We start from the raw sequence: 13,425 nt of genomic DNA on the forward strand, positions 1-13,425 counted from the left end.
TATACACATATTCACTTGGCTAATATTTTGTGGATTTGTCATCTGTGTTCATGAGAGATATTAATCAGTAGTTTCCCTTTCTTGTAATGTTTTTGCCTACTTATGGGATTAGGGTAATATTGACTTAATGGAATGAATCAAGTATTTCTTCTGATACTGTTTTCTGGAAGAGATTGCAGAAAATTCTTACCATTTTTTTTCTTAAGTGGAAGAATTTGCCAGTAAATCCCTCTGGGCCTGGTGCTTTCTGTTTTGGAAGTGTATTATTTTTTTTTAAATTTATTTATTTATTTGAAAGAGCTCCAGATAGGAGGAGAGAAAAAAAGGCTTTCCATTTGGTGGGCCACTCCTCAGATGGCCGCAATGGCCCCCAAATGGGTTTCTTTTAGATAACATGTATTTGGTCTTGTTTTTGATCCAACTCTGACAATCTATCCTTTAATTGATATATTTACATTGACATTTAAAGTGATTTTAAATATAATTGGATTATTTTCTATCCTATTCATTTGTTTTATACTTGTTACCCTTGTTCCTGTTTTGTATTCCACTTTTTTTCCTGCCATTTGTGGACTTAATTTTGCATTTAAAAAAAGATTTATTTATTTATTTGAAAGGCAGAGTTACAGAGAGAGAGAGGGAGGGAAAGACAGAGGGAAAGAGATCTTCCATCCACTGGTTCACTCCCCAAATGACTGCAATGGCCCGGGCTGGGCCAGGCCTAAGCTACGAGTTGGGAGCTTCTTCTAGGTCTCCTACATGGGTTCAGGGGCCCAAGTACTTGGGCCATCTTCTGCTGCTTTCCCAGAACATATTAGTAGGGAGCTGGATCAGAAGTGGAACAGCCCCTACCTGCAGTGCCGGCATCCCAAATATGTAGCAGTTCAAGTCCCAGCTGCTCCACTTCCCATCCAGCTCCCTGCTAATAACCCAAGAAAGCAGTGAAAGATGGCCCAAGTACTTGGGCCCCTGTACCTGCATGGGAGACCTGAAGAAGCTCCTGGCTCCTGGCTTCAGATTGGCCCAGCTCTGGCTGTTGCAGCCACTTGGGGAGTGAACTAGCAGAAGGAAGATTTCTTTCTTTGTCTCTCCCTCTGTCTGTAACTCTGCCCCTTAAATAAATCCTTTTTTAAAATGGCTATAATCAAAAGGAAAAATGGTAATTGTTGGTGAGGATATAAAAAACGAGGAACTCTCATACACTGCTGGGAGGAATGTAAGTTATTACAGCCACTGTGTATGGAGGCTCCTCAGAACATTAAAGCTAGAACTACTGCTATGATCTAACAATCCTACTATCAGGTATACAAGAGTATTCAAAAAGTTTATGGAAAAATGGAATTAAAAGATGTTTAGTATAATGCAAAAAAGTTGAAACCATACATATAAGGGTCTCCAAAAATTCATGAAAATGCATATATGAAAAACCTATATATATGTTTTAAAAATTTTGCCACCAAATTAAATTTTATCTTTTAATTCTATTTTCCATAAACTTTTTGCAGTACTCTGTATTTCTTCAACTGGATGGTTCCAGAAAATCAGTCTACCTCCTGCTCTCCTAGAATAATATTTTATATCTGCTCTTAAATCTTTAATGTCCCTCCATCCTCACCCTCAGTTGGTGACTGTATTTTCCACCTCACCGAGAGAAATGCAAGCAAGGAATACTTCCAAAGGCTCACTAATACAAATACACATCTACTCTGGCATTTGTGTACCCACATAATCAATTTTACTTAGCTCAACTTTTCCAAGACTACCTATGGCTAATCCACCTTTTCGTAAAACAGATCCCATCTCCTCTTGCCTTCTCAACATCATTATAGCATCTCTCCCAACTGCCACCTCATCAATTTTCTTAAGCAAATGAACACACTGTTATTTCTGGATCCAAATCCCCTCACCAACTACTACCCCATTTCTTTGCTCCCCTTTGTAATAAAATTTCTTGCAAAAGTTCTACACTAGTTGAGCATCCCTAATCTGAAAATCTGAAATCCAAAATGCAATGTACTCAAAAAGTTTTGAGTTTTGAAGCATTTTGGATTTCAGATTTTCGGATTAGGGAAGCTCAACCTATAAAGTCTACGCAAAGGTTCCAAAATCAAACAAGACAAAACAAAACACAATGACCCTCTAAAACCTGAAGCAGTTCTAGTTCCAAGTATTTCAGATAAGGGACTTTCAACCTTATCTGAAGTTATTGTTTCCAATCCCTCTCCTTCTATACTCTCTTAAATCTACCACAATTGGAATTTTGACCTCACCATTCTTCCCAAACTTCTCATCAAGATCATCAATTCTCAGCTCTCATTTTACTTATCTTTAAGGAGCCCTGACACCAGTTATCACTCTTTCCTCCTTGATAGAGTAGCATCAATTGGTCTCTGGTGAACCAGACTTTACCAGAGTTTTCTTTCTACTGAACTAGCTGCACCTCAGTTTACACTGCCAACATTGCTGATGCCTCTTCCACTACTTAATGCTGGAATGCCCCAGGGTATGTTTGTTATTCTCTATCTACACTCACTTACTGTCGCTCCCTGTCTTCGTGGAGGAACGACACAGGACCCTGCGCTGTTCTTTTGTCTGCTCGGCCCTCCCCGGGTTTGCTGCTGGTTCTTCCCGGGTTGGCTACCGTCCCTTCCACCTCCGTGGAAGGGCGGTTCCCCCTGCCACTTTCCCCACTTCCGCGGGGGAGCGGCACACCGCCGGCCGGCTCTCTCGGGGGCTGCTCAGGTGTTCCTTCAGATAGATGTTCCCGGTGCATGTTGTCTCTCTCCTCCTTTATAGTCCTCTTCCACCAATCCCAACTCTGCTACCCACACGCCGAGTACGCTGCTCTCCTCCAATCAGGAGCAGGTCCTACAGTTTATTGGTTGAACTGGAGGCAGCTGTGTAGAAGCTGTTTCCTCCTCTCCCAGCGCCATATTGTGGGAGAGCAGATGCATAGAATAAATCTTCATTCCAGTAACTTAGTCTAGTCCAAGTTGCTCCCAGTTGCTCCCCACAACTTACTTGGTAATCTTAACCAGCTTCATGATTTAAATATATCTTTATGCTAATAATTCCAGTTCAGACCCCTCTCTTAAACCTTGCACTTATATAATGAAATTCCACACATCCAAAACTACCTCTCAGTTTATCCCCCAAATTCTGCTCCACGATACACTAAACTTCTTTACAATGTACAGAAAACAGGACTGGCTGTTGAAGTTGGTAACTGTTGAAGATGGATGATGTGACACTGGAGTTCCTTATCCCAGTCTCTCTACTTTTGTAAATGTTTAAAATCACCCATAGTAAAGAAGGTGTTTTTTTTTTTAAATGTGGATTTTAAACTTCCTTATTTCTATCTAAGACTTTTTTACTTCAAAAGAAACTCCATCCCTCCTGTTGCTCAGACCAAAAGCTCAGGAGTCATCCTTTCCCCCACACCTAGACCATCCATACATTTAGTGTACTCCATCTTCCAGATATATCCAGAATTTGAAGATTTCTGTTCTTCTAATACTATTGCAGTTCATGCCACATTTATATTACACTTGAATTCCTGCAATAAGTTCCTATCTTTGACCTTCTACAGCCTACTCTTAACTCAGCAGTAGAAAGCTACTTTTAACCTTTAACACAAATGTTACCTCTCTTCTGTTCAAATCCTACAATGGCCACCCATCTTACCCAGTGGATATACCAACTATGTGTATCCTTTTTAACCAAGGTGTATTGTCAATATCATTTTCTTGAACTTTTTTTTCTGGATTCAGGAAACAAAAATAAATACACAAAAAAAGTCTTCTTGGAGCCACTGTTGAGGCATAGTGTATGTGATGCCAGCAACCCATAAGGATGCCAGTTTGTGTCCTAGCTACTCTACTTCTGATCCAGCTCCCTACAAATGGCCTGGGAAAAGCAGTGGAAGATGACCCAAGTGTTTGGGCCCCCACATGGGACACCCAGATGAAGTTCCTAGCTCCTGGCTTCAGCCTGACTCAGCACTGGCTGTTGCAACCATCTGGGGAATGAACTAGAGGATTGAGGATCTCTCTCTCTCTTTCTGTCTCTGCCTCTCCTTCTCTCTGTTTAACTCTGACTTTCAAAATAAATAAATATTTTTTAAAAGTTTTTTTTCTTTTTTTAAAGATTTTTATTTGTTTGAGAGGTAGAGTTACAGACAGTGAGAGGGAAAGAGAGATAAAGGTCTTCCTTCTGTTGGTTCACTCCCAAAATGGCCACAACCGGAGATGTGCCAATCTGAAGCCAGGAGCCAGGTGCTTCTTCCCGGTCTCCCATGCAGGTGCAGGAGCCCAAGGACTTGGGCCATCTTCTATTGCTTTCCCAGGCCACAGCAGAGAGCTGGATTGGAAGAGGAGCAGCCGGGACTAGAACTGGCGCCCATATGGGATGCTGGCGCCGCAGGCGGAGGATTAACCTATTGCGCCACAGCGCTGGCCCCTAGAAAAAAAAGTTTTTTCTAAAGATAATCTTCAAACTAGTTCTGGTCTATGAATAAATTTTATCTAATCTATACTACATAATAACAGTACCATACTTGTTATAAATGTCTATTTACTTATTTATTTTAACCAGGTGTTCTTTTTTCCCTAAGTTTTTGATGTTAAATTGTCTTTTTTAATAAAATAATGATAAACATAAATGGCAGGTTCTTAAGACATTTTATTACTTGAAAATCCTGCTTTCTTTCTCTGCTGAATTAATAAAGATAACATTTTTACTGGTATTTGAAATTGAAATCTGGTAAGTGCTAGTCAAAGGGATTTAACAAGCACAAAAAGCTCTCTAGGCACAGAATGGGGAAAACTATATTGACTATAATACCAGACCAACCCCCTCTACCCAACTCTGTCCATATTGATGATGTAATATTAGGTAAAGTTCTTAGCCTCTGTGACTCTCTATTTCCTCATGGAAGATGATAATAGTACTCACTTCACAAAAGTATGAAAATTAATGAGATGCTTCATGTAAAATATAATAGCTATCTATGCGTTTGGTACATCCAACATTACACAGTATATATGGTAGCAGGAGGAAGGTCAGTGGGAACAGAGATGAATTTTATCCACTGGCACTGTTTAGAACTACTTAAAGATGGTGGTAATCAAAAGCATCTTCATCTTCTTTATGACTCCTTCAAATTCTCTGTAAACCATACACTCCTTTACTACCCTCATCACAGCATCAAAGCAACAGACATCTATCACCTTCTCTCATTCATTACTGACTGACTACTTACTGTATGGCAGGGGCACAGAGGTAACATTAAGAATATGCCCACCAAGTATTCTTAGATAAACTAAGGTGGATTATTTAAAAAATAATATTCACTCACCTTTCTTAAATTTATGTATAGGGAGTTTCTTAAGTTGGTCTTTACGAAGTCTGCTTTTTCTGGCTCTATGTCTATCCTGAACAAATTTTGTGATCTAAAATTAAAGGAAAATAATAATAAAGTCAGATATTAAATATGCAAGTAGGACATGGCCATTAAAATAACAAATTTCTTTTAAGTTTCTGGGTAGCTGCTATAAACCAATTCATTTTGTTTAAATCACAATCACAATAACATCATTAATTAAGTCATTAAATTACATTAGTGATTAGTTAACCCATAAATTATCCTTGGCATTGTTTATTCAATGACCTTGATTATCTTTTATTTACTGACAGAGATTATAAATAACATAGAACTGTTTGTACAAATACAAATGGTAGACCATTAACTCCAAAGACTCCAATGGATGAAGAAGAATGGGGAGACTGAGATTGCCATAAGTTATAGACTAATAAAATTTCCACTATCTATTGTACTTTGAGTTCTAGCAGCATAATGGACAAAACACCTCTACTACAAATACACAGAAATGCTAGATAAAATAGACAAAACACTAAAGTGATTTGCTACATCTGCAAGAATAAAAGGGAAGTTCACAGGGACAGAATCAAGTAACAAAAGCACCATTCGTAAAAGAAAATTTTGACAAATTTGACTATATCATGTTAAGAACTCTGTCTTCAAAACACATTGTTAAATGATAAAAGAAAAGTCACAAAGTGGGACTTTTTTTTTTTTTTTGCAAATTCCATACCTGGTAAGGGATTTTTATCCAGAATATACCAAGAATTCTAAAAACTCAGTAATAAGAAAACAAACTATCCAGTAGGAAAAAGTAGACAAAATTATTGATAAAGACTCTCAACCACAGAAGATAAATGAATGGCAAATACATATTCAAAGATGCTCAATATCATTCAGTCAACAGGAAAATGAAAATTAAAATCCCAATTAAATACCCTCCACCTATTAGAATGATTAAGATCCAAAAGGCTGACTAAATCAAGTATTGATATGAAAGTATTACCAAGTATTACCAAGGAGTATGAGGAAACATTTTGGGGTGATCAACATTTCATTATCTTGGTTGTGGTAGTGGTGATTTCATTGTTTTGTGTGTTTATGTATATATTTGAAAATTTACTAAATTGTGGAATTTAAATACATGTAAATTATTGTATGCCAACCATGCCTTAATAAATGCTTCATTTACAGAATTTAACAGTAACTATAAAAGAAGGGCAATATAATGTAAGCTTTCCAATCAACAGGAAGAAGAAAGTAAAATTTAAATAATTTACATTTACATAGAAAAAATAATACAAAATAGAAATTATTCCAAATATGTGACTATAATAAATTTAACTTATTAAATTCACCTTTTTTTTTTTTTTACAGATTTATTTATTTACTTGAAAGACAGAACAACTAAAATAGAGAACTGGAGAGAGATCTTTTAGCTGCTGATTTACTCTCCAAATACCCACAACAGGCAAGGCTGGTCTCCCATGTGGATGGTAGGGACCCAAATACTCAGATCATCATCTCCTGCCTTTCCAGGCACATCAGTAGGAAGCTGGATGGGAAGTGGAGTTGTGGGAACTCAAACCAGAACTCTGATATGGGATGCAGGCATCCCTTGTGATAGCTTAATCTGCTGTGCCACAGTGCCCGCTCCTGAGTTCACCAGTTTTTTACAGGAATAGATCACATTGTATAAGGAAAAAATTCCAACCATATGCTATTTAGAAGATTAAAACTCAATGACACAAATAAAAAATAAAGAAATAAAGATATGCCATGAAAATACTAAGCAAAAGAAAAGCTGACGTATCAATTAAAATATAATTTAAGGTAAAATTTATCATTAGGAGACACTTCACTTAGAAAAATAACAAACCTATAGGAGAAATACACAAATTCTCAAGATCAGCAATTTGCAATTCTGGCATCCCATATCAGTGTGCCAACTGGAATCTCAGTTACTGTGCTTCTGGTCCAACTTCCTGATAATGTGCCCGAGAAGGCAGCAGAAGATGACCCACACACTTGAGCTCCTGCCACCCTTGTTAGAGATCAGGATGGAATTCCAGGCTCGTGTCCCTGGCTTTGACCTGGCCTAGATCTGGCTGTTGCAGTGATGGAAGATATGTTTATCTCTCTCTTTCCTTTGAAATAAATAGATAAATCTTTTAAAAATTAAAAACTAAATATTAAGACACTGGTAGGAATGCCCACCCCTACTGGAGTGCCTAGGTTCAAGTCCCAACTCTGCTCCTGATTCCAGCTTCCTACTAATCAGCACTGTGGGAGGCAGCAGGCTCCAGTGGTTTACTCCCTGCCACCCTGGTGAGACAATGACTGTGCTTCTGGCTCCTACCATTGCAGACACTTGGGGAGCTACCCAGTGGATGGGATCTCTCTCTCTCAGCAAGTTACCCCACACCATTTTCAATAAGTCCATCACCTTCCCTGAAGCAATCACCATTCTGACTTTTTTCAACTTAAATTACTTTTGCCTTTTTCAGAACTTCATATAAAGGAACTCACAATATGTACTCTTTTATATAAGTCTTCTTTAATTCAATACAATATTTTTAGATCCATCTATACTGTATTTTTTTTAAATTATAAGCTTATTTACTTACCATGAAAATTACTATCAAGATGAGACAGATGCCCACTATGATAAGGAAGGGGATTAGGTAGTATTCCAGAGGAAGACTAAATTCTGGAACTAAGATAATGTGGCCTCTAGAAGAAAACAAAAAGTAATAATTGAGAAACAGAGTCATTAAACTATGTTAAATAAAAACAAGGAAAGAAATATTTTTAGAAGACATAAACATTATAATTCAATCTACTATACACAACTCAATTTCTAATATATGACTTCTAAAAATTTAAGAGATACTTTTACATATTTAAGTCTATTTCATATATTTTTCAAAATAGCTTAAAGCTTAAAGAAGCTCTTAGACTGGATAAAGGAAATCAGTCAAGTAACATTACTGGGTCTATCCAGGAGAGATATTATTTACTCAATTTAGCAACCTGGACAAAAGTTTTATATCCAACAGCAGGTTTAAAATCAATTGTGGTACCTTGGGTAACAAGTCAACATGAACCCCTACCTCCACCAAATTACTGTTCACAGGTCCTCCTTTGGCAAAACTCTAGAACCACTATTGATAAAAATCATACTCCTTCTTCCCTACCTGCTTTACATGTTGCTGTTTTACCAGATAGACTGGCCATAGCCCCTGTACTGTACATTCATCTCTGATATATGGAATGAAAAACTGGTCAAGGAATTCGCAAGAGTTGTGGCTTCTTCTCTATTCTCCACTGCTTGACTAAAAAAACCCACAGAAATGTATATGTTGTGGGGGTGACGGATAATGAATGTTATATGCATTATTCCACATTGTTGTTAGTTACTGGGGTTATTAAGCATGTTATCAGTTACTGTGGTATTCCCATTATACAATTTGACAGGGACCCTTGAAATAAAGCTGTGATGAGAATTAAGTATACTGTTTGTGTTGCATGAGCAAATTTTACATGGCACAAAACTACAGGATGGTGGAGTAGGGAGGGAGCTTACTGCTCTAGTATAGAAGATAGGTTTAAAAAAGTGGAAAGAATATAGTCTCAGGGAAGAGTTAGAGAGAAAACAGCAGAGCAAACTATGCAAATTGGAGTGACACAGAGGACCAGGGTGGAGGGCAAGGACACACAAATCTAGGACCCAGCAGTTGAAAGCCTCTGCATTAGCATTGGAGAGTGATGTGAGACCAGACTGCAGCAGCCCAACCCAGTGGTGAAAAAGATGCAGGAAGAGCATAGAGGGGATCTGGCTTGGAGTCCCTGGGGGAAAGGGTACTTGCCAAAGTAGAGGAGAAAAAACAAAGTAGGGGGCACGTTTCTCTCTCCCTGATTACTCTGCAACTGCGTCCTGTAATAAGCTGATGGAGAGTGGGTGCCATTCTGGACATACATAACAGCAGTGCCAGTTTGTGCCTATGCCCAGCAAACAGACAAGTAGAGACTCCTGAGTCTGGTGGGGAGGACAGACAGGGGATTGGGTGCTGGTGACTGTGGGAAGCTTGTGTGCTAGGACTGTAAAAACACTGAGGCTGTGTGGGAGGACTCAGGGTGTGGCCAGGACTTTTGGCAGTAACTGTGGGAGACGCCACAGGATCAGAGCTCATTGGTTACCAAGGAGAGACACTGCTGGGGAATCTGAACTTACACTGAGGACTGCACAAATCCTTTGTGTCGTCCTTGTGGCAGAGCAGAAATAATATATCCACTGGGGCTCAAGTATATAATAATATACCCCCAGGCGCCAAAGCACTGGACACCTTTGAGGTGAGGAGCTCAGGTGAAGCTATGCCAATAGACAAGAACAAACCTCCCCTCTGATAAAAAAATGAAAAACAACTAAAATAAGAGAGAGATTTTCCACGTAAAACCTGGGTGTGTCACCACAGACACCTTTCACCCTGGAGAACTGAACAGAGCTCCTTGGCCACACCTACCACATGCCTCTAGGTATTCCCAAAAGCAGACATGCAACTAATCCAGACAGACATAATCCAAAGATAAAAGCCACCACAGCAGGAAAAAAAAAAAAAAGAAATCAAAGAGTATCTCCACAAATGCCAAATAACAATCAACCATTTCAAGAAACAAGAATAAGAAAGACAATATCATGCCCTCAAAAGGATACAACATTTCAATACTAGATTGTGAAGATGAGGATACTGAAGAAATGCCAGAAATGGAATTCAAAAACTTGATCATAGGATTACTTAGAAGTAATCAGAAGCAAAGGCACAAACTAAGGAACATGACATGAAAGAAAATTTCTCCCACAAAATTGAGATTTTAAAGAGAAATCAAAATTAAATCTTAGAAATGCAGAATTCAATAGAACAAATAAAAAATGCAGTGGAAAGTCTTAACAACACAATAGGTGAAGCAGAAGAAAGAATATCTGACTTAGAAGACAAAGCACAGAAAATCATACAGTCAGACCAAACACAAAAAGAAATTAGAAAATTAACAAACACTGTCAGGAATCTACATGATACTATCAAATGACCCAACATACAGGTTCTAGGAGTTCCTGAAGGTGAGGAAAGAGGTAAAGGATTAGAAAGCTTTTTAGTGAAATAATGACAGAAAATTTCCCTAATCTGTAGAAAGAAAGGGACATACAAGAACAGGAAGCACAGAGAACTTGTAATAGATATGACCAGAAAAGATATTCACCATGACACATTTTATTTTTTTTATTTTTGACAGGCAGAGTGGACAGTAAGAGAGAGAGACAGAGAGAAAGATCTTCTTCCTTTTGCCGTTGGTTCACCCTCCAATGGCCGCCAGCACACCGTGCTGATCCGATGGCAGGAGCCAGGTACTTATCCTGGTCTCCCATGGGGTGCAGGGCCCAAGGACTTGGGCCATCCTCCACTGCACTCCCTGGCCACAGCAGAGAGCTGGCCTAGAAGAGGGGCAACTGGGACAGAATCTGGCACCCCAACCGGGACTAGAACCCGGTGTGCCGGCGCCGCAAGGCAGAGGATTAGCCTAGTGACCCGCGGCGCCGGCCTCACCATGACACATTGTAACCAAACTCTCCACAGTAAAACATAAAGAAAAGATTCTAAAATGTGCACAAGAGAAACACCAGATTACATTCAGAGGATCTCCAAGTAGACTCACAGCAGACCCTTCATCAGAAACCTTGGAGGCTAGGAGAGAATAGTGAGATATAGTCCAAGTCTTAAGAGAAAAGAACTGTCAACCCAGAATACTATACCCTTCAAAATATCACTTATGAACAAAAGTAAAATAAAGACATTCCATGACAAACAGAAATTCAAAGAATTTGTCACCAGCGTTCCAGCCCTGAGAAGATGCATAAGGATATGCTGCAAATAGAAACAAAGAAACACTGTCATCACTAAAGAAGAAGGTACAGGAAGGAAATCTCATCCAAAGTAAACAATAGGAATATTTATGGAAAACTGGCAGGGCAGAGTTAGTACTTATCAATAATCACCTTGAGTGTAAATAGCCTTAACTCTCCAGTTAAAAGACACAGACTGGCTGAATGGATTAAAAAACAAAACCCGAATAACTACATGTCAGAGGGCTCCAAGATGGTGGAATAGGGAGGGAGCTTACTGATAGTCCAGGAAAAGATAGTTTAATAAAAGCGCAGATACTGTAGTCTCAGGGAAGTTAGGGAAAAAATTGCAGAGGAAGCTCTTCTGGAATTAGAGGGACATGGTGGACCTATGTGGAGGGCACGGGCGCCCACGGCTTGGGACCCCAGCTGCCAAGTCTACACACCAGCCCAGGAAAGGGAGGTGAGGCAAAACCGCAGTAGCCCAAGACACTGGCAGAAATGTGGCAGGAAGAGCCTAGAGGGAACAAGGCTTGAAGCCCCATGGGGGAAAGTACATCAGCCTAACTAGAGGAGAGAAAAAAAAATAAAAGGGAGCAGTATGGACACAATTCTCTATTTCCACTCACCTTACAAAGGCGAGGGATACAAAGGAGCAGGCACCATTTGGACATTCATAACAGCTGCGCCAGCTCGGGGCTGTGCCCACCCTCAGCCAAACAGAAAAACCTGACTCTGGTGGGGAGAAATAACAGGAGACTAAGACCTAATGAATATGTGGAGCTTATGAACTGGGACTGTGGGAAAAAAAAAAAAAACAACACTGAGGGTGTGTGGGAGAACTCACAGTGTGGCTGAGACATGAGTAGTCTCGGGGGGAGACACCACAAATTCAGGCAGCTTTGGCTACATGGTGAGAGACATTGCTGGGGAATCTGAGCTTATACTGAGGACTGCACAGATCCTTTGTGTGGTCCTTGGGAGAGAGCAAATATTATATCCACTGGGGCTAGTGCTCAGGCATGACTGCCATCAAGAAGAGCTCAGCTGAGGGGAATTACTTCCCTTCTGAATAAAAAAAGAGAGAGAGAGAAGATTTACCACACCAAACTTGAGTGTGTCACCTTTGGCACACCCTTAGCCCTGAAGAATTGAACAGAGCTCTCTGGCCACATCCACCACAAGCCTCTAAAGATTCACCAAAAGCAGACAGTCCACTTAATCTAGAGTCATAGTATAATGAGAAAAGATGCCACAGTGGGAAAAAAAAAAAGAAGAAGAAGAAACCAAAGAACATCTCCACAATGCAAAACAACAAACGCAGAAACCAAGGAAACAGGAACAAGGAAGACATCATGATGCTCCCAAATGAACATGACACTCCAATACAAGATTATGAGATGATGAGATAGAAGAAATGCAAGATACGGATTTCAAAAAATTTATTATAAAAACATTTAGAAGTTACCAAAAACAAAAGCATGAACTACAGAAATCCATACAGGACAGGACAGAAAATCTCTCTCATGAAAATGAAATCTTAAGGAGGAATCAAAATGAAATGAGGAATTTAGTAGAACATGAAATTGAGATATTGAAGAGAAACCAAAATGAAATGAATAATTGAACAGAACAAATGAAAAACACATTTGAGAGCCTTAAAAACAGAATAAGTGAAGCAGAAGAGAGAATATGGGACTTAGAAGAAAGAACACAGGAAAGTATACAGTCAAACCAAAGAAAAGAAGAGGAAATTGGAAATCTAAAAAATATTGTTGGGCATCTATAGGATACTATTAAAGAACCCAACATTTGGGTTCTAGGAGTTCCTGAAGGCATGGAGAGATAGAAAGGTTTGAAAACCTTTTCAGTGAGATACTAGAAGAAAACTTCCTGGGTTTGGAGAAGGAAAGAGATATCCTAGTACAGGAAGCATATAGAACCCCAAATAAACATGACCAAAAGAGATCCTCACCACCACACATTGTAATCAAACTCAACACATTGAAACATAAAGAAAAGATTCTAAAATGTGCAAGAGAGAAAAGTCAGATTACTCTCAGAGGATCTCCAATTAGACTCACAGCAGACTTCTCTTCAGATACCCTATAGGCTAGGAGGGAATGGCAAGATATAGTCCAAGTAC

At 39.2% G+C, this 13,425-nt stretch overlaps 1 protein-coding gene across 20 annotated transcripts in view; it reads right to left on the reverse strand.

Annotated features, from left to right (window-relative positions):
• Positions 1 to 13,425, reverse strand: part of RNF13 (ring finger protein 13) — a 171,410-nt gene that overhangs the window by 24,872 nt on the left and 133,113 nt on the right. For 17 of the 20 annotated variants that reach the window (XR_016233254.1, XR_016233253.1, XM_008266322.5 and 14 more), the window contains 2 exons: positions 8,008 to 8,113; positions 5,357 to 5,450 (listed from right to left, as the gene is read on the reverse strand). Coding sequence is in view for 18 of the 20 variants with exons in the window: in XM_008266322.5 (XP_008264544.2) it covers positions 5,357 to 5,450; positions 8,008 to 8,113 (200 nt within the window). In the remaining 2 variants the exon portion in view is untranslated. Of the gene's footprint in view, positions 1 to 4,126; positions 4,459 to 5,356; positions 5,451 to 8,007; positions 8,114 to 13,425 lie in introns of those variants that run through there. The other 3 variants (XM_089332179.1, XM_089332180.1, XM_089332178.1) reach the window with 1 other exon arrangement.

Source organism: Oryctolagus cuniculus, chromosome 4 (genome assembly GCF_051225735.1).
Source record: "Oryctolagus cuniculus isolate XC-2025 breed Fujian yellow rabbit chromosome 4, ASM5122573v1, whole genome shotgun sequence".
NCBI lineage: Eukaryota > Metazoa > Chordata > Mammalia > Lagomorpha > Leporidae > Oryctolagus > Oryctolagus cuniculus.